This window comes from Cricetulus griseus, chromosome 5 (genome assembly GCF_003668045.3).
Source record: "Cricetulus griseus strain 17A/GY chromosome 5, alternate assembly CriGri-PICRH-1.0, whole genome shotgun sequence".
NCBI lineage: Eukaryota > Metazoa > Chordata > Mammalia > Rodentia > Cricetidae > Cricetulus > Cricetulus griseus.
In genome coordinates this window covers 25,635,184-25,657,232 of record NC_048598.1, presented here as the reverse complement: position 1 = coordinate 25,657,232, position 22,049 = coordinate 25,635,184, and the positions used below count along the sequence as shown (strand labels likewise).

The 22,049-nt window shown below is 45.7% G+C and overlaps 1 protein-coding gene across 3 annotated transcripts in view; it reads left to right on the top strand.

The window, feature by feature from the left end:
• Positions 1-22,049, top strand: part of LOC113835883 (protein FAM78B) — an 81,830-nt gene that overhangs the window by 2,128 nt on the left and 57,653 nt on the right. Inside the window, exon 2 of one of the 3 annotated variants that reach the window (XM_035445231.1) lies at positions 2,481-2,582. The exons of 1 other annotated variant lie outside the window; for it this stretch is intronic. In XM_035445231.1, the coding sequence (XP_035301122.1) occupies positions 2,481-2,582 (102 nt within the window). One more of the 3 variants, XM_027417106.2, reaches the window with a different exon arrangement.

The window sequence follows — 22,049 nt, the reverse complement described above, 5'->3', positions numbered from 1 at the left end:
TGGGTCTGTTTGAAACTCATTCTTTTCAGCCAAGTAACAGAATGCCTGGCTAGGGATGGGCATCCATCGCGTGCTCCTGGCCTCACCCTGAATGGGGAGGCAGTAACCTGGCTGGGGGCAGTCACAAAGCCTGAATCCCCTAGTAAAGGAAACTTTGAGGGACTTAGCAGAAACAGCTCCATGTTTCCCAAGACTATACAGGAGAGTCCTCTGTGGCTTAAGTCCCTTGTAAATCAGTAAGTACAAAATATATATATAACCAATTCCTTCCATAAAATACCTTGTACCAAAGAAGTCAAGTTGGCTGTAAACAGATATGATAGTGGAACTTCCTTGGATCTAGGGGAAGGTTGTCTACCTTGGAACCAATTTACACAGTCCTGAATCTCTTACAATATAGTCCCTTTACATACCCTACCGAATTCTTTCATTTGAGGTTTGGAAAGATTTTGTTTGTTTCATGTATCTTCTACTTTAAATACTTTAAGGTTGCTGGTTTCTATGTTGTGGGTGCAGGGAAGCAAGAACAGTCCCAAAGAAATCATAAATTGCATTATTATAGATCTATATCCAGAATTGACCTATCTCTTTGTGGTTGTAATAATTGCTATGTGTTTAGAGCCTAGATTTTACGGAGTCAGTTTCTACAGAATATTTATGCCCTGAAAACTTTGCCAATGCAAACTTTTTAATGGGATCTCAAATTACATGGAAGTCATTGTAGTCTGTTGGTTGGTTGTCTGTCTGCTTTAGGCAGCACCATGAGCAGCAGACACTGAAGCCTGGGTGTTCACTTCTATACAGTGTTCTGTCACAGAAGCATGGTACAGTGAAGTTTGAGTTAGCAGGGTGCCTTTTCAATATTTTGGAAAGAATTGTGCAATACTAAATCCACAACTAAAACAGCAAGAAACCACAAGTTCCAGAATTGAAAGAGAACATGCCTTTGTGGTTTAAATGTTGAACTTCCTCAAAAGAGGGAGAGCATAGGCCTTTTTATTAGCATACAAAGAATTAGGTTTCATGACAGCATTTTTCAAACAAAATTTTTGCTGTTGTTTCTCTTCACCCCACCCCCACCCCCAGTCCCCTTCCTTTCCTGTGTCCTTTGACCCCTGTAGCCTCCTTTCTGCTTTTCTGTTACATCTGACCTCTTGACCTTTCCCCTTTCTCAATAGTTCTTGTTCCCCTCTTGTAGCCTCCTACCTAGTTTCATAGTCTACACCCACTCTAACACATACCTCCATTTACCTACATACAAACTCCAGAATTTAGAATCTGCATATAGGAGAGAACATGAGAATTTGGGGAGGGGGTTGTTGTTGTAGTTGTTGCTGTTGGGGGGGTTGTTTTGTTTTTGTTTCTATCTTTCTGAGTCCCGGTCACCTTACTTTAATATGATTCTTTGTGGATGCATCTATTTTCTTGCAAATTTCATAATTGTATTTTTCTTTATGGTTAAGTAAAATCCCACTGGATATATGTGCCACGTTCTCATTCTCCATTCTTCTATTGGTGGGCTTCTGGGCTGGTTCCATTTCCTTCTTGTGAATAATGTAGCAACAAACATGGTTATGCAGATAGCTCTGTAGTTGGATATAGAATCCTTTGGGCATATGCCTAGGACTGATGTGGTAGTTCTATGGTATGGTGTGGTATGGTATGGTATTGTATAGTAGTTTATTTTAATTCCTTTTAGACAGCGCCATACTGGTTTCCATAACATATATTGGGTTTACACTCCCAATACTGAATAAGGGTTCCTCTTTCCCCATATCCCTGCCAGCATTTATTGTCATTTTTTCCCCCTTGATCATAGCCATTCCTATGGGAGTGGAATGAAATCCCAAAGTGGATTTAATTTCCGTTTTGAAGGGAAAGCTTCTAAAGGAATATTTTAAATCATTGATGGCCATGGTGCTGTAGTTTGAACTTGAACTCTAAGTGACTATGTGGAGCCACACTGGTGACTACTTGCCTCATTTCCTTATTTTTAACTTGGGTCTGGTGAATCTGGGTAATACAGTCTTCAGCAGAAGTTCAAAAATCTTCCTCCTCCATCAAGAAGAGTCACTGGTTTCTCACTCAGCCTGCAGTGAACACATACTTACCAAGTGCCCTAATACACAAGCACCACACAGGAAACAATGGGATCTGTAGTAGTCTCACTTCCTCACACCAGTACTGTAAAGCAAGAAAGAGAAGTGTCTGGAGAAGAGGAACCAGGAAGGGCTTTCTGAAGGTACAATGTTTCTAGTTGGTCGCTACAATATGGAGAAGCGAAGGGGAGGGGGGGGCAGGGGCAATTCCAAAACCGGAGGTTTAGGGGGAGAGGGAAAGAAAACATTTTAAACCCCAAGGACTAGGACATGTGGAATGTGCCCAGAGAACAGTAGTCTAATGGGGAGGTGGGGCCTATTGGGAGGCGTCACATAGCGTGTAGAAAAGGGAAAGTTAATGTCAGCTCTTCATCACCACAGGGTGTTCCGAGTTCTCTGTGACTTCTTCATACCTCTTGGGTGTCCAGCAGAGGCAGAAGAACAGCCCCAAGTGCTCAACACAACGCCCAAGAGATTTCCTGGGTGAGGTTTGAGCAGGAATGGAGCTCTCTTGCCAGGAATGGGTGAGGTGAAGCTGAGGTGATGAGGCGAAAGGCTGTGGCTAGAGAACCTCTCATCCATACTGTCTTCTCGGGCTGTAAAGGAAATCTTCCATGATCAGCTCAGACCTGCCAATCTGGAGAACTTTGGCTTGGGGGAAATTTAGGAGTCATATTTCACTCCTCACTTTCAAGAGAGAGTCTGCTGGCTCTCTACTTCATCATTGCTGCATCTGGTGAGCGTCTGATTAGCCTCTCACCTCTGAGACCTGTTCACTCCCATCCAAGCTGCTCCCATTCCATTGAGAAACCTACCCATTTTGAGTTTTTAATTTCCATGTTGTTAACTCCAATAGACCTGCTATTGAAAGGCACCTTCCCACGTGACCTACAGCTTTCTGCATCAGTTAACTACTCGTATTTTAGCTTCCATATTCTTTCCAGCTGTTATGGCCTCTGTCTCACCTTATAAATCTTACTCTATGTTATTCAAAATACATATTTCTTTTCTCATTCTGTGCTTTCTCTGGGTAATTCCATCCATCCCAATAGCACCAGATGCTCTCTCTGTCTCTCTGGTATGCAGCCAGGTATGTGTGTCTCTGTGCCTGACTGTTGGAAAGGTATCTCAGGCTTAAGATTTCCACACTTAAGTTATTTTCTGTTTACCTCTTTTGATGTTGTTGTTGTTGTTTAGTCTTTTGAGAAATATTGTACCTTGTATCCCTACATGGTCTGGCGCTCTCTGTGAGGCCCAAGCTAGCCTGGAATTCATGGCAATCCTCCTGCTTTGACCTCCTGCACACTGAGATTACAGGGCTTTCACCACACCCAGCTTTGCTCATAAATGTTTCATCTCCACTGAAGCATTCACCAAATTTCTGCATCCACAATCCTTGCTCCACTCCCTGAGTTACAACATGCTAAAACATCTCTGCATCATTCCAGATGGCCCTCCACACATCCAGTCTACGGTCAGACCTACTGACCCTGCTCTCCCTGTCTGTGATGCAGCCATTTCTCTCAGTGTATTGGTGGCTGCCACCTTGTACTTTCCACCTGAACTTGCCACTCGGTCCTACGTCCCCCACCTCACCCCACCCACCCCTGCTACACCAGTCTTTTCCTACGCAGCGGAGGCAGAGCAATACATTATAAACACAGGTGTTATTACTCTACTTCTTAAACTTTTTAGTAACTTTTGGCACAGAGGGTAAACAATGTATGAACCACTTCCCACTCTGGATTTCTGTTCTTAAGCCATGTCAGCCGTCCCCAGATCTTCAGCGGAACTGACTCTACAAAGCTCGAGCTTCGCCCCAGGCTGGCCTCTGTCTGAAATGCTCCTCCTGCCTACCCTGGTCTACCTAATTCCTGCTCATCATCATTCAAATCTCGGCTGCCCCTCAGAAGCCACCATTGACTTTACAGTTTCCGTGAGATTCTCCAGTTCTGCTCTCCCATAATGCCCTGTTCGTATACCTATGGCTAGGGGTGTGTAATGGTTCACTTAACTTGCTACACGTATCATGAAAGTAGATATTATGTCTGTTGTGTCCTCCATGAAAACTGCCCGGACCATAAAAGATATTCAGAAAGCATGTGATATCGTTAAGTACATGAGCCATTTTTATCACTTTAAATCACCAGTGTCAACAGATCATGTCCCTTCAAAATTAGCTATTCGTGAGAACCTTCAGCCTAATCCACAAAACTCTGGACAACCCAGGGAATGCTTGACACTAACACCCTGCTTAACTGCCCCGTGCTTTGGTGTCCATTTTGTTCTGCTAGACCTCACGGAGAGGTTTGCTTCTCAGTATGTGGCTTGTATATTTCACTTCCTCCATCTCCCGTATGTGTCCTGCTCATCACTTGTCAAAGCGTGACTCTCATGTCACCTACCTGCTTTAAAGTGGCAGTCAGTGCCCACTCAAAGAAGCAGTGGTGTAGAAACCCTGGATCCTTTGTTCCACCTGAACCTGTGATCCTGTAAATCCCAGGATTTGTGGGAATGATGGCATAAAGGTCATGCCTGGTTGAGCCGTGTCCCCCTTAGCTAGTGCTTGCTTTTTCTGTTACAGGACATACGCCGCTGTGTGCACAGGGTGGTTTAGAGGGTGGCCCTCACTGAAGGCATTGCCTTCTTTTGGGATTTTGCTATTCAAAACCAGATCAGCCGTTTGTCAGAGGAATCTAGTGAGTCTCCATGCTGCTGGACCATTACCCATGATCCCTTCCCATTACAGTCTCATCGGGAGGCTCATGAAACACTGGGGACCCTAGTCTAGAGCATCAGGTGGAAAACAAGAACCAATTCCCTGCTGCATGTCCTGAGTGCCCTTGAAGGGGAGATGGCCTAGCCCTTCTCCTCTAATCTCCTCCATCTCTGCAAAAGAGGAGCAGCAGAGGATTAACTGGTTTTATCAGCAAAGCATTAAGCTCACTGGAGATAAAGCACAACTCCCAAAGGGATGGAGAGTACACACATGATTAGGGGAAAGGTAGAAGGAAGGAAACAAGATGTGCTTTGTGCTGGGTGCCAGACTGTGGCTGCTGCATGGGCATGGTGGGAAAGGGGGAAGCAGGGAGAGGGTAACTTGAGGGCACTGGACTGCAGGATACAAATGACCTGCCACTGGGCAGCAGGAGTACATGAAGTCTTTTGGGGCAGGTCGGAAGAGGCATCAGGTTCCCTCTTTCCATCTCCTTCTCTTGACTACATTGTTGCATTAGGAAAAGTTGCCAGGGATGACAGGGGCCACTGTTTCTGTTAACTCTAAGCAGGAAGTGGCTACAGTTTAGAAGTTGTTATTTATGGACCCCTTTAGGAAGAAAAAACAATAGGAAATAAGCAGAAGAGCATCTGGGTGAATACTTAGAGAGGGGAAGAGCTCACTTAGAGCTGAGAGTCGCTGGGAGGGAGGGGCTGGAGGCTGAACTCCAACAGCAGAGATACAATGTAAAGTTACAAAGCATCCACGGAGGTGTCATGGGGGTACATTGCCGCTTGTATTCTTACAGGTTCAAATCAGTATGATGTTTAAGGACTGGTTCCATAGTTGTGATGGATTTCAGTACAAAGCAGGTGATGACATGTGTGGGGAGAATTGTCCACATGAAGGAATGCCTGGAAAATCTGGGTGGCTTTGCTTGAGAAGGGAAGGATCACAAAATAACACATGTTCTACATGTTAGAGGCCTGTGAATGTGCCACGATGCCGAGTGCCCTTCATATGTAGCCTCATGGAAACCTTACCCTGAAAAGGAGGGTCTCCTAGTAAGGTTCCGGGAGGTTCACCAACCTGCCCGAGGCTTCATAGCCAGCAGGAGGCCCATCCAGGAAGCAAGCCTGTGTTCCCTGGCCCCTCCATTTCTAAAGGGCCACTTTGCCCTCCAGGAAGGAGGTTCTCCAGACTTGCTCTGCTAAATAAAAATAATGAACTTAGTCTTGTTGTTTTTACTGATTTGTGCATTTCCTGGATGGTTTGTGCATTTCCTCAATTTTTTGGAATTGACTTCAGAGAGGAAACCTCTTTGAGTCTCCACCTCATGCTCGCCCCCTCCCAGAGAGAAAGTTGTGATTAACAGTAAGAAAATCGTGTCTTTGTAGGAGGGTGGGATCAAAAACAGTAGGGACTGAGCAGTATCCATGCCAGAGCTCATTTTCTGGGAACAGAGACATCATCTCCAGCTCCCAGACTCCTCACAGTGGCCCAGCTGCACATTTTAGCTCTGGGGAGTGTTTTCTGGTGACTCTACCCTTAGACATTCAGACATGTTTCTGGCTCCTGCAATTCTTGGGCTATTCCTTTCATTAAAGCCCATCAGACCAGTGCTAGTGGGTGGACCCTGCTTCTAATTAACTTCTGGGAGACACACCAATTGCACTTATTCACCATGCCAGTTGAAGATCTAGCTGCTGGCTCCCCAGCACAGAGCCCGAGTCAGAAGAACTGGGTTCCAGTGCCAGCTCTGAGACCTTTGGCAGGGTCCTCAAAGTTCAGTGTCTAGTCTGCCCGTACATAAATGAGCAATCATGTCTAGAGTTAGGAAGCAGCTGAAATGAAAACTGTGAGGAGGCATTCCAAACAGTGATGTGCTGTGTACACGTTAGTCTGGTTATTATAGAGCTTATCGGTTAGTGTTACTATTTGGTGACTCCAGAAAACCCTTAAGGAACTGTGGCCCTGTGTCCTCCCTTGGCAGAGAGTCACTCAGACCTTCAAGGGGATCCCTGACATGGCAGCTGCCCAACAATTCTCTCCAGATCTAGAGGAGAGGGGAAAGATACATTTCGTACCTTGAAGGCCATGTTTTCCACTCATGTAGAGAGGAAAGAGGGGGAGGCACCGCCATTCCATCACCACCATGACACTTCCCAGCTGTGCTCTGGGCTGCACTCAGGACTGTGCTTTGAATTCCTGAAGCTTAGTCACATCCTCAAGGGTACCACCTGCCCTACCTGGAACCCTCCCTTGATCACAGTATCACTTATGTTTAAGAAGTTACAGTGTACACCATGCAAGGAGTTAGGGACAGTGCCCTGCTTTTCATAGCCTATAAAATCACAGGGTTTCCATTTTAGAGAAGACAGAAACCAGCATTTGAAATCATTTATATCCAAAACAATTTTTAATATTCTTCATTCTTTCCAAACCCTTTGCACAATTTCATCTCTCTGAAGGGGATGTCCCATAATTAATCTTACAATAATCACAAAACAGATTTTAGGACAACAGTTATTCCCTATTTTAGACAAGCAAGTAGAGGCTCAAGGAGATTCAATAATGTGTCCAATGTCATCTTGGCAAGTGCTGGTGGAATCAGGCCCGGTGTGTGATCCCCCCACTCCCTTCCCCAGTGTCCTCCCACAAGTACACAGGAGTTAGGCTTGGGAGAAACTGTCATCAGAGCTATGTGTATGTGTGTTGCTTGTTGTGGGCATGTTTGGAGACATCATTTATAGCCTCTGAAAACCAGAGAGCAGAAAACAGGAACATCTAAATGTGTTCAGCAATCTCAATGAGAAATTTCAGGCTGTCAGATAAACACAGAGTAAATAAGGTTGTCTGATGGTCTGACGGTCCATGAGGTCCATGAGTGGGGTGACTGTGTCAGTCCTGTCTCTGGAGCCTCCACTGGCTTAACCTCCTGGGGCCTGACCTTCCCCAGCTGGCTTGTGAACCTCTGTCAGGCCACAGCACTCAAAGGCCATCAGAGGTCTGGCTAATGGGAAACAGTAAATCGACATTCTCAGTCAGCAGCCACAGCAGCATCCTGAAGGGGCAGACAGGCCAGGGCTGCCAGGGAGTGAGTAGTGTGGGGAACAGGCTCTGGCAAAGCTGAGAGCCACCAGAAACCGGTAAATTAGATCTTGCCCTCTGCCATGGGGGTGGGGGGAGGGATGTCAGGAACTGGATATGTGAAGAGGGAGAAGCTTCAAAGGATGCAGAGTGCTGGTTCTGTGAGGAAACAGGATCAGACTCGCTCATTCCTTTTTTTTTAACCATGAGAGTCATACCATGAGTCTCCATTCCAAAATGGCAGCCTCCACGCCTGAGTTAGGAAAATCAACTCAAGAACTGATTGTTTTAAGTGACTCAACTCTTCCAAATTTCCATGAACCATCTTCACATTGTTTAGAGATAAACCCAAAGCTCCTGCTGAAGATATCTTCTTGGCCTTTGGAACCACGGAGCCAGTCTTTTATATAGACACCTGTACACTTTGAGTGATTGACAGGTATCTACTTAGCATGTATCCCTGTGCAACCATAACCAACTTACCCAACTTAATGATTACAAAGCTATTTGTTTAAGGCTTAAATACTGTCAAGTGTTTTGTATGCATTGCCTCTGAAGTAGGTACCGCCATTGTTTTCCTCCAGTATAAAATAATGAAATAGGAATAAAGAGGTTTGTCATGTCTAGCATTAGGCAACTAATAAAAAGGGCAGATTTAGGAACAGATAATTATAATGACTGTGATGAGCTGCCTCAGAAGAGTTGAATAAATGGGTGGATAGATTGGATGGACGTTCGGACAGACGGACGGACGGACGGACAGACAGATGGACGGATGAGTAAATGGGTGAATGGTTGAATGAACATTGGATATTCTGGACATCGTCTCATTACTTGCTTTTGTCCTTGTGAGGAAACCAGGGAAACAAAAGGTTTAATCCTAGTGTTCTCACCTCCCAGCTGCCTAATCCATCCAGCTGGTCAGGATCTGGTGCTAATGAGACCAAGGTCTTAGGAAGAGACCCAAGAATGAATGTGAGCAACTGAGTCAGTACTCTTTGCCCTTCCAGCTCCCTCACCAGTAACTGTGCCCAGCCATCTCTGGTTCATAGCAAGTGAACTGACAGTGAGGTAGCTAGAAAACATGAAAGTGATGGTTCAGCAGAATCTTCTTTGCCTCCCCAGATGGTAAATTATATGACCGGAAGCACACTTTGCAGACATGCACACTGAGGCCCAGAGAGGAGCAGGGTGAGAATGCGTGTGTGTGTGTGTGAGTGAATGGCAGAGCCAGGATTCAGGCCCAGGTCTATCTGATGCCATTGCTAATGTTTCCCAACCCTGGGCTCTTCCCACTGCCTTACTCTGTGGGTCAAGGATGCAAACATTCCTAATCTTTTAGTTTGAAAATCAGTAAACGGGTTTTTAACCTTCTAATTTTAGACACACACACACACACACACACACACACACTCTTGTTTGCTGAGAGTCTGGTCAGCTGCAGAAGCAATCACCTGTATCAGAGAGGAAGCAGACAGAACATAGGAAGAGTCAAGTCCCTTGGCAGCACAGAAGGAAACTCAGATCAGCCCAAGGGATGTCTGTACAATTGCCAGGAGCAGAGACCAGCCCATCGCCAGTGTCTGTACACAGTGATTAGCAAGCTAGAAAGGAGAGGGTCTCCCCAGAGATACCCATCACAGATGGCAGGAAATAGGAGGCCCTGGCAGCCAAGAGAGACTGGACGGGTGGAGAAACTAGGATTCAGCTGGGATGCCCAGCAACTCAGAACCCCTGTTCTCCAGCCTCCCCACACCTACCCCACCCATCCCAGGTGCTGATGGCAAGCTTGCTCCTCCTGGCTCCCTGCCCACAGACAGGCATGGTGTCTTCATGTCCCCTGGCAGCTCCAACAGAAACAAGATCCAAGTGGTGTCAAAGATGACAGATTGTGAGGGGGCCAAGGGCCCTCCTCTGACAGCAGGGCTCAGCTGGGAGGCCCTGGAGAGCACAACAGATGGGGGGAGTCTGACAGGGATATCCTAGCAGCCTGGGGACTCTGTCTCTGTTGTGGCTTTTAGTTGGGTTTCATTCATTTTTTTTAACATTTTCTTTTTATGTTAAGGGCTTTTAGCACAGGAACCTATTACTGCTGTGTCTGCTTATTCTAATGCAGGAGGGCTGGGAGGGAACAGGGGAGAACGGGTCTATGCCACTCTGCTGCACTGTGGTCTTTTGGGGACCTAAGGTGAGTGTAGAGGAACTACCCTTTGGAGGGGAAAGTGCAGACCTCCCAGCAGATGTCACAACCCTGTCATCTGTACCTTTCCAGACCACATCTCCCACGGACCCTAGAAATCCAGGGCCATGTCAGGTGATCTGCCTCCCTTTCTCGGCCCTATTCCAGCCTTAGATCCACTCTCAAAGCCTGTCACTTGTTAGCATTTGCTGCCATGCGCCTGCTTGCCTGCTTTTTGTTGATGGTTTGGTTTGGTTTGGTTTTGGATTTATTTACTTATGTATTTTATATACATGAATGCTCTATCTTCATGCACACCAGAAGAGGGTATCAGATCCCATTACAGATGGTTGTGAGCCACCATGTGGGTACTGGGAATTGAACTCAGGACCTCTGGAAGAGCAGCCAGTGCTCTTAACCTCTGTGCCATCTCTCCAGCCCCTCATGCTTGTTTTTTTGTCAAGATCTGCTTGATGTGTTTTGTGTGTGTGTGTGTGTGTGTGTGTGTGTGTGTGTGTCGAAACTTCTGTCTCGTTCCTACCTACTGCTTTCTTTGGGCCTGCCACCTTTTCAGACTGTTAGGCCTCATTTGATGGGTCTTTTGAATCCTCTGACTTTTAACTGGTTCCCTCCCTTGGGCTCACCCACCTGAAGTTAAGAAATAAATTCAGAGGGGGCTACAACCGGAGCAGCAATACTATACACCCTAAAAGCAGGAACTCCCAACCTTCTGGGAGCCCATGAACTACTGAGTCCTCCATGGTCCCTCACAGCCTTGGTGGGCAGCTTCTTTCCAGAAGAAGAAAACCACTCCTGGATGCTCTTTAAAGAAATTTACCTTTGAAACTATAACTGTGAATCCCACAGATGGGACCATGGTGTTGAGGAGTCAGAGTAGGAAGGGTTTGGAATCTAAGGAGAATGCAGAGAGGAGGAGGTGTATTAAGCCAACCTTTAAGAACCAATCCTTTCCACAAACACCTGGCAAAGAGAGTGATAGGAAAGAAGTTGAAGAACCTGGTTTGCATCCCTTTTCCTTGGTAACCATCAGAAAGCCCTGAACATCAAAAGCAGCCTCTTAAGATGTAAAAAGGAAACAAATGTAGGGTAGCTAGGGCCCAGGGAAGCCACAGTGGGCCTTGTTCCTTCCTGACAGTGCCTCACAACTCAACTCAACTGCCTTGCCTTGTCCTATCTAAGTGTGAAACTGGAAAGCTACAAGCAAGGTTTGTAGGTGTGGCCATCCCTAACCCTGTACTTAAGAGCAGCCATCTGCCATGGCCTCCTCTACAGCACAGATCCCTGAAGGAATAGCCTCCAGCCAGGTGCCTGAGCTGTACATTCTTTAAAGACTCCTGGGGGGCTTAAGAGCTGAACCAGCAATTAAGAGCACTTACTACTCTTTCAGAGGACACTGGTTTGGTTCCCAACTTCCACACCACAGCTCACAGCCATGTGTAACTCCAGCTCCAGGGGATCCAGAATTCTCATCTGGCCCCCAAGGATACCAGGCATGCACATGGTGCACATACATACATGTATGTAGGCAAAACACTCATGCACATAAAATAAAAGTTAATAAATCTTTTTTTAAAATCCATGAGAGGCAAGGGAGAACAGAAACCAGAGCACGGAAGTGGCCCATCTACAGCCAGGGGACCTAGTGAGCTGGCCAGTGACTCAGCTTCTGGGATTCTCTTGTGTCTCTGTGGCAGCCTCTTTTAAAATCCTGAATCTCCAAAAAATCTTTAGGTTGTCTGTGGCCTTGCTTAAGTTTCAGAAACTTTCAGAGATGAACTGAGGAATAATTAGCCTGAGAGTTGGACCTGAAGGAAGGCTGACTCAAAGGGATGGTGGTGTGGACTTAGTGCTGGCAGGATGCTCTCCACCACAGTAACTGCCAGACCTGCAGAGTTGAGTAGAAGGGGGGAATAGTCTCTGTTTATATAGTAAAGTTTTATTGAAAACTTTTCCTGTTGACCTTTAACCTTAGGGTCTGCACATAGTTACTTTTTCATGAAGCAGAAAATTCTCTTTAGCCAAATGGTTGAATAGTAGAGTGACCTTACCTCGAGTAGCACTTGAGGTAAGGTCACTAGAGAACAGCCATATTGGAGATTGTTTTTTGAACACCCAGAGCCTAAATGGTTTCTTTTCCACTTATTCTACATTTTACCAAGTGACCTCAGACTCCAAGTGAAATCTCAGGTACTTATCAGTCAGATATCCCCATAAGTGGATACACTGTTGGTGGTTAGACAAGAACAGATGTGTTCTCAGATCCGAATGCAACCGGGTCTAGGTCTATACCTTGAGAGGAAAACCCCTTATGTGGATATTGAGAGATTTCACCTTCAGAACCTATTTTCTGAAGTGGTGGGTCACTTGCATCAGCACCCAGAATTACATGCATCCCAGAATTACAATTTCCACAAAGGAGAAAGTTTCCTGCAATGTTTTTTTTTTTGTTGTTGTTGTTATTGTTTCATTTTTTGCCTTCTCCCATAAGCACAAACACTGGACAATATTCCAGTATAATATCGCTGGTTAAACTGAGTTAAAATGCCCAGATAGAAAGACATGGATGAAACACTCATTTTTTTGTCTGTAGGGACAGGTCAAGAGCCAGAGGTATCTGGAGTTTAAGAGCATAGACAGGCTTCCAGGGTAGCATTTAAACTCTAGGGCTTTTAAAACCTGAGTGCTTCCTGCCTTGAGTGTTCTGTTTCTCTGAAGCTGACCCACATGACCCAAAGCAGAGCTGACAGAGCTCCCTGGCCTGCAGGTTCCAAACCAGCTCACAGTCTTACGTCTGGGTTACACCACCAACCTTCTACATGGTTTTGATTTGTTTCTGTAAACATTTTCAAAGAAGTTGTGTAAGATCCAACTTGTTGAAAATGATGCAGGGGTGTTCTGTGTTCTAGATGATTCTATCTTGAAAATGATGCAGGGGTGTTCTGTGTTCTAGATGATACTCTATCTTCTTGGACTGCCAGTTATGGAGGTCTGGTGAAGTGTCCCCCCATTCCAAATAGTTCATGGCTGCTCTTTCTGTTTTTACATTATTGTTTAGAATGGGTCTTATGTTTTGAGTTTTCAGTTTTTGCTTCATTTTGTTTGTTTGTTTGTTTTTTTTCAAGACATGGTTTCTTTGTATTGCTTTAGAGGTTGTTCAGGAACTCACTCTGGAGACCAGGCTGGCCTCGAACTCACAGAGATCCACCTGCCTCTGCCTCCCAAGTGCTGGGATTAAAGGTGTGCGCCACCAACGCCCAGCTTTTGCTTCATTTTTGACTCCAGCGAATTTATTTTGCAAACTTAGCCATGCACTGAGAAGAAATTCATAATGGGGAGATTTTTCCAAGATGTTTAGCTTATTATGATTTGCTTACTAGTTATGGACAGAAGTTAGCTTTTAGTGATTACTGTCTGGTTTGAGTGAATATTTTCCAAATAAATTTGTATTTGGCAGCACTCTTAGAAGAAGTACTGTTTCTCAGCATTCTGTATTCAGAATTGAGATGACAGCCAAGGTACCAAGAGACTTCTGACTGAGGCCAAGGTCAAGGAAACCCAGCAAATTTACCCCACTGTGACACAACCCACAGAGGCTTACTGATGCCTCAGCAGATCGAAGTTTCTGAAGTATTACAAAGGACTCTGATGAATGACAGTGGGTTTGGTCACGCAGCTGTTCACACTGTAAGGCTCAGACCCCCCCCCCCATGACAAGCCAGAAGATTCTTCTAGAAAGGAATCTGCATTCCTAAGATGCCTCCAGGCTCTCCTGAAGCCCAGCAGCCCTCAATGTCTCCCCGGAGTGTCAGAGATACAAGCAGCTGGCTCCAAGTTTTATTGCACCTGTTCTCTGGCCTTGCCCCAAGGGCTCATTTTGCACTGGCATTTGGCTTTGGGCAGGCTGGAGCTTGTCTGCTTCCTTCTATTCCAGATGGCTCTGAGAAAGACCAGCAGAGGAGGGAGGTGGGGTGGGGATAGAAAATAGGACCAGGAGGCAAAATGCCTGCCATTTGAAAGATGCAGCTAGGGACCCCTGAGGAGGCACAGATGCCTAAAGTCAGCCTGCACTTGATGGTCTAACTCTAGATGGGGGGCAAGGGGTAAAGCACAGGACTCCTGTGCTGGGTTATTCTGGGGTGCAGCAATATCAGATTTGTTGAAGCCATATAAACTTACACTCCCATAAACAAATGAACAAACAGGCAAAGAAACAAGCTAAAAGGCCAGGCTGTACCCAGGACTCAGAAATGCTTATGTGTGTTCCTTCTGTGGAGCCCCTACTCACTGTTGGAGGCTAGATACAGAATTATCCTTCTCTATAGAACAAGTGGGCAACCCAGAGTTCAGCAGAACCAAACAGACAGGTTTACACAGTTAAGAAGTGCTTACAGTCCTCATCTAATTCCACACTGATTGTTCCCTTAAATAGCTAGTGGTGGATTGGGGTGGAATGTGGGGAACAGTTCAGAAGCTAAAGGACCAGAGATTTTAGATAAAGTGATTCCTTTATCTCACAGGTAATGAAACAGATTTAAAAGAAGGGGAACTGCCCAAGGTCTATAAAAAACTTAAGAGTTCTTCAGTAATGGAGCTTATATTTTAAAAGTCTGTATTTCAAAATATTTTAATTCAGTTAATCTCATTTTTAATGAATGTTTAACATGTCTCTAAGAAACCCACTCTATCACGGAATGACAGTCTATAGGAATGTCCCAGCCTAATAGACAATTGATTGTATAGGAAGAAAGGATTTCAGGCTCCATTTTCATTTTCACCCGTGCCTCTTGGTTCAAAGACACAGAATGGGTTGTCTCCTCCCATTTAGTCTCCATTAAAAGAATCTGAGCTGTCAAGGATCTGTCACTGATACCTAGTAACACGTAAAATTCAGAAGGATGGGAAGGAGGAGAAGGGAGAAAAATAAGAAGTGTATGAGATGCTGTTTACACAAATTTTAACTCATTTAAAGCTCATTCAAATTCATATTACCTCCATTCCATATGCAAAGAAATTGGGGCCTTTGAAAGCTTGTTGTACAAAGAATTCTAAATGAACACCGGACCACCAAGCATATGGGTGTTTATCTTTTTTTGTTTTTTTAAAAAAAGTAAATATCAAATTGTAAGATTTGAAAACACTGTGAACAGCAAATAGTTGAACATTTCAAACAAAACCATTATACTCTTCCTAAATTGAAACTGTACAAAATGTGTTCAAGATTCATCTATAAGCCAAAAGCTCCAGAATACACCAAGGCATTGAGTTCGTTAAGTTTTCAGCTTTCTGGGCCCCTCATAGCATCCTATGGATCCCTCTGAGGTTTCCTGATGGGTAGAACACAGTGCTGAATATCCACTGCTGTTAAAGTTAAAGGTCTAACTTAACAGAAAGGTGTGGCTCAGTAGAGAGGAGCATGAGATCCAGAAACCAACAGCCAAGAAGTTATCACTCCTGACTGTCCTCTCATGGGAACATCATATAGAAAGCATGGGCCAAGGAATCTCAGTACAGAATTATCCTTGGCAACCCTGCCTGTCCCTGACTGCTTACTAACGCCTCGGCCTGTTTCCCTGTCTAGAAGAGTGAATAGTAATGGTCCTACTTCATGAGCTTGTTGGCAAGATTAAATGAGTTAACATTTATAAAGTTCTTCAAACAGTACCAGGTACACTGAAGACGTGATGCTTTGTTAAACGTTTATAAAGAAGAGACAGACACATCAGTGGTCCAGCCATCGATAAGCCTTGCATGAAGAGCAGAAATTAATACTTAGGGTCAAAAGCCTTTGAAAAAATGGTGGTCATAGCTAACTTTGAGGGCTAACCCGCCTCCCCCACATCATCCTCAGGGAAGACACTGAGCCAGCCAAGCTGTGCTGGTACTCATCCTTCGTCTAGTTCCTACGTGCTAGCACCCTTTCATCTACTTTTTGCTCCTCCCAGTGGCTATATGAGGACAGCAGAGAAGGTGTCTTCTCTATTGCACGTAAAGAAACCGAGACTCTGGGAAATTTTATGATTTGTCCTAGACCAGGGGGAGCAGATAAAAAGACTAAAAATGTGTCTCTGACTCACTGCCCACTGCTTGTCTACATTATCATCCCACTGGCCTTCAGGTTCTGAATTTGAATACCAGCTTAGTAGGCAGCCAACAAGAAAAAAAGCGTTAGTCACCTTTCCTTTGGAAAGCTTGAATGGGCTCTGCTGAATGCCAAGAAGGTGTCTCACTTGAGCTTGTCTCTGAATCTGCTGTAGAAGTTCCAAGAGTGGACATTTTGCTGACTTTGGCCTACCTTTGAGTCATAAAGCAGCTAGAAGGGACTGTGGAGAAATATCTGACTCATGTCTTCCCTTCCTCCCTGCCACCCGGAGGCAAGTAAATGCCTCTACCCTGTGGGTCTGTGTTCCTGGTGTCTACTGAGAAGCCTTCTTCCCTGTTGAAAGCTTAGACAAAGTGCACGGATGACCTCAGGCATCAGCTTGCGGAATACTTGGATGGAAGACACCAGGCATACTCTGGAGGCTGGATTGGACAGGGGCGTGAGATAACAGAGGTTTCTCAATGTAAAATTCCCCGCCCTTGGGTCTGTGTTGGGGGGCTCTAAATTGTATAGATGAGTCTGGAGCAGATTTGATGGAAGCGATAGGAGTCTGAAACAGACAGTGATTCCTGCATCTGTGTGTATCAGAGAGGAGTTCAGCTTCGGCATCCCAGGACTAGCCTTAGCCGTGGTGCCTGCAGTGGACTCTTTCAGTTAAAGAGCATCTTCCCGGCCCCCTAATCTGCTGTCTTTGGCATAGCTTGTGTTTTGGTTACTTTTCTTGTTGGTAACAAAATGCCTGAGAAAAGCATCTTAAGGAAGGAAGGTTTTGCTGGGCCCACAGTCTATCATGGCAGGGAGATCATGGAACAGGAGATGGAGACAGCTGGTCACTTTGCACCTATAGTCAGGAAGCAGAGGCTTTTGGTTTTCTTTCCTTTCTGTGATTAAGGCCATGGCCAAAGGCAACTTGGCCCAAGGCAGTTTGGTCTACGTGTCCCAAGTCTCAGTCTGCTGAGGGAGGCCAAGGCAGGAACTCAAAAGTAGGAACTCGGAGGGAGGAACCAGAGCAGAAACCGTGGAAGGATGCTGCTTGCTGGCTTGCTCCTCATTGCTTGCTCAGCCTGCTTTCTTTTACAACCCAGGAGCATCTGCCCAGGGATGGTACCACCCACAGTAAATTAAGCCTCCCCCATCAATCATTAGTCAAGAAAATGCCCCCACAGGCTTACTTGTAGGCTGATTTGTTGGGGACATTTTCTCAGTTGAGATTCCCTCTTTTCAGATGTCTCTAGCTTGTGTCAAGTAGATTAAAAAATAAAAAAAACTAACCAACAAACAGGAAGTGATGGGGGAAGTACTTCTGTGTATGTTTATCTTATTAATTGTTAAATAAAATACTGTTTGGCCAATGAAACGGCAGGTTAGGCAGGACTAGGAGTCAAAGAGGATTCTGGGAAATGTAGTAGAGAAGTGCTGATCCAGACAGGAAGTGACATAGCAAGGAGACTCATATTTAAGGGAAGGAGATACAGGAAGTTCCCTCTTTTCCCCTTGCTCCTCCAGCAGCACAATGTGATGCACCAGCAAGGAGGGACACCAATAAGGCGTCCGATAAGATAAGTCTTATAAAATATATAGATTTATGATAGTTAAGACTGAGTTAGCAGATGAGAAGTCCTAGTCATTGGCCAAGCAGCATTGAACCTAATACAAGTTTCTGTGTATTCATTTGGGCCTAACTCGGGTGGGCAGCTGGCATAAAGCTCACACGTGGCGGTTGGGCTCAGGCAGCTTTTGGTGGAAAGATTTATCGTAACAAGGAAGTGCTGAGTGTGGCTGATCAGCTCGCCCTATCCTTCTCTTCAGTCCAGGGCCCCAGCCCATGGACAGCAGCACCCACACTTAGGATAAGTCTTCCCATGTCAGTTAACCCAGTATAAACTCCCTCACAGAATGCCCAGGGGTTTATTTCCATAGCAATTCTAAATCCTGACGAGTTGACAGTTAAAATTAACCATTATGGTTTGAGATGCTAAGAAGTGGGTATGAGGGCAGGTGAATACCTTCAAAATGGAGTTAAGTCTCGTTCTCCCACACTCCACCCCACTCCTGAGCTTTCACAGAAACCCCAAACTTCTTCATGAAAAAGGACAAGAAGAGGGGTTGCCTTTTGTGGGAAGATGAATGAATTCACAGAAGCCTCCAGGTCGATACGGGAGGAAGAGAGAGATGCCTTGTAGGAAGGAGTGGCAGGCCTCTCCGCGTGCTGTGTACCTTTGATGTGCCCTACTGTAACTGAAGATGTGCCCGGAAGGAAGTTAGTTTACACCTCTTTACTGAAGAAAATAGCTGGGATTTCAAAGATAAACAGCCACCCACTCCCTGTCTATCAGGAGAGAAGCTGTTTAAGATGAATGGAGACCTCTTTCCTCTCTGCTCCCCGCCCACTCCATCACTCTCTGATGCTTCCTGCTCCATCAGGAGGACAGCCAGCCAGCTCCTCCCCATCCCTGCCACTCACCTTTGGAGAGAGGCAGATGAGACTTGGGATAATCCTTTCAGAAATGCTGCATGGTCCTGTTCCCACCTTACCTAGAAGCAGTTTAAGGGTTCCTGTGGCTCTAGGTTTAAATCACTTTCATTCCTTACTAATTTATTGCCATCTGTTGATTTCATTTTAGTGACACCCACATCAAGATCATTCATAAGGAGAATTAGACCACTCCTAGACCCCTCCCTTACACACAGCTCGCTCCCATTCAAACAGCTGAGACCAGATCTGTTAAAATTCTCTCAATCTCTCTCTCCCTCCCTTCCACACCCTCTCTCTCTTTGATGGGCTGTCAGGCAATCTTGAGTTTGGGGGTATGTGCCATCTCTCTCTTTTATCCCTTGAGAAACCTCGTTTCTGGAACCTTCTGTTTGAGTGGAGGATTTCTTCTGTGCCATTTGTCAGCTGTTTGGTCTGCCTCGACATTACCTCTTAATGAAACTGCACCCTTTGCATTTTTATCAAAGGGCAGGGCAGGGGCAGACTGTGGCCCATCTGTGTTCTTCGTCTCCTCAGAATGCTGCTCCCCTCCATCATTCCCAGCCACAAACAATGAAAGGTTTGGATAGGGACTGCAGAGGTGCTCCGTGAATTGTACTGAGCACAGGGTGAACACACACACACACACACACACACACACACACACACACACACAATTATTTGCCTAAGACTTCTCAGCTTTTAAGAGCTGTGGCTTCCAATGATCTGGCTCCAAAGTCTACACTTGGAGTTCCTGGGCTCTGTACCCACATACACTATTGTGCCATAAACCAAACCACAACTATTCCAGGTCTCCTGAACTGAGAAAACATGCACTGCTATCCAGGTTGGATTCTGGAGCCTGGTGTGGGCCACAAACATGATCATTTTCAGAACTAATCCCTTTCTTCTCCCATCTTCGCAGGATTGTCATACTCAGTAGATCGTAAGGCCGACCCGCTGCTTCCAGCCAGGTGCCATATCACTCCGATGGACCTGAGTTGTTCGGAGTATTGGGACTTTGTTGGAACCCAGCCCCCATGAGCTATGTTGTTTTCCAGCATAACCACAGGTATCTCCTGTTTTCCTGACCTCACCCCACTAGGATCAATATCCTGTTGTGAACCCTCTGACCTGGGGTTTTAGTAAGTTTGTATATAAGGCTGCTCCACAATAAAGAAGAGAGACATTCTCTCAGAAAAGGACCAGGAGTCTTGTGGTTCATCCCAATCTCCAGGCTTTCGCCCAATACTCGGACTTAGTGGCCAAGAGCAGCCACAGAACTTCCCTTAAGTGAAGTCTAGTCCTTGCCTATTTATGTTTCCATTCATGGCACAGTGCCCTGTAGTGACCTACATAGATATACACATGCACAGAGTAACTTAGCTCTTCCTTGTGACATGCCTCAGATCAGAGCAGAGCTGGTCATCCTCACAGCCAGTCTGACCTTTTAAGGAGAAGGAAACTCAGGACCTGTCACTGTTGACCTGTTCTGCTGGGACATGCAGAGAGCAGTGCAACTTTTCACAACCAACCAGCCCCTGCTCACCTGCCTCCTCCCCTTCTCCCCACTCTCCCCAGAGCAGTAGCCCTCCTCCAGAGCTGGACGGCCCTGGCATGAATACCTGTGCCCATCAAGTGTGCACAGAGGACAATGCAAGTTGTCCCAAATTGTGCATCCAGGTAACAGCCAGAACAGTCAGAGGTAGCTGTCCAGTGTCTGTCAGTCACACTTCACCTTGATGTACACCACCATAACATCTCCACACTAGAACTTTTCTGCTGGATAAAGTGGGAATAAAGATCCTACATTTACAAACCAGAAAGACGCATGTTAGGTACCTGTTACGAGCCCAGCTCCCAACATAAAGTCAGTAATTAAGAGTGGTATTGATAAAGTCTCCCTTAGATGAAGGCTGTCCCCCAGTATGAAAGCACACAGGGAAAGATGTTCTGTCTTCTTGCTGGTTGGATGACCTGTGTGACTGGAACATGGAAGGAGGTGTGTAAAACTCCTATGACATCATGTCCCCAGACTACCAGAGTGCTCAGCGTCACCATTTGTCCCATTGATTGTTTGGCTGCCTGTGACACAATTTTGTGTTGACTGTGTCTGCTGTGAGAGATCATCAGATCTGTGTCCCTTGTAGACAGCTGTTTTATTACCCTTCTGTAGGCCATCCTGGTGGGAGCAGGCAGGGGCCTCCCTTGTTCACGTTTACCTCCTCACCAGCTGTTTGTGTCAGGGGAGCATGCCTGACGATTGAAAGGGCACACATTTTGTAGACTTTTAATGTTCCTCTAATTCATTTTGCTTACAGAGGGTTTGCTTTCTGAAAAGCAGATTATAGTCACAGGTAGCCTCTTAGTTGCCTGTGAGCTGCGAACAAACTTCTTGGTTCCTCTAAGCCATGGTCTCTTAATTTGAAAAAAAAAGAAAATGGATGCATGGTGGTAATACCTCCCTCACAAGGCTGTTTTAAACATGAACATAACTATAACAAGCCATTGTGTAGACCTTTCCTCTCCGTAGTACAGACAAGCAGAAGCCCAGTGGTTAGGGTAGGTACCACCCAGGTCCATGCAGCTCTTTCATTGTGTTTTATCATTATTTCCTGAGAGACCCTCCACATACTTTAGTTAGTCATTGTCCCAGCTCTTGCACTTAAAGATACTGATGCCTGCCTTGACAACTTAACATCAGCTAGGGGAACAAAGACAGAGGGTTCCTGAAGATCAGTCCCATCACTCCTCCCGTGTGTAGATGGTGGCTCCTCTGTCTGTCTTCCGGCTTAGTTAAGAAGACAAGTTTCAGATTTATTAGTGGCCCTAACTGCTGTTTCCCTTGGAAGCCCTGAGCTTTTTCAGTGGCTGTCTGGCTCCTGAGATTTATAATCACCATTTCTAGCCACTAATGATGTCTGCAGTTTGATTTGCATGTCCACCTTCCCTGTTCAATCTACATCCATCCGAGTGGCTGTCATGCCAGAGGTGGCCCTTTCCCAGCAAGTAAGCAGCTTTCTTTGTCCTGCAGCGTGGTGAGCCATAGGTTGACAGTGGATAGGGCTGTGGGAAAGACTCAACATTCAACTTGCACACTGGAGGACTTGCCGGGGGAGAGAGTGGCTCTTGTGCTCCTGGAGCGTCCACACTGCCACTAGAAAGGTTCTCTCATGACTTAGAAGAGTCCAGCCCCACCAGAATGTGTCGGGAGTATGCATGCTCTAAACTCTTTCCTATTTACTTAAAGCAGTCTTCCAAAGACAACGGCAGAAGCCTGTTTCTACCTCCCTCCTCATCCTGCATGACCTTCTGCATATCCCACCCCCATGGGGCCCCTGGCAATGGTAAAGATTCATATCTAAAAATGA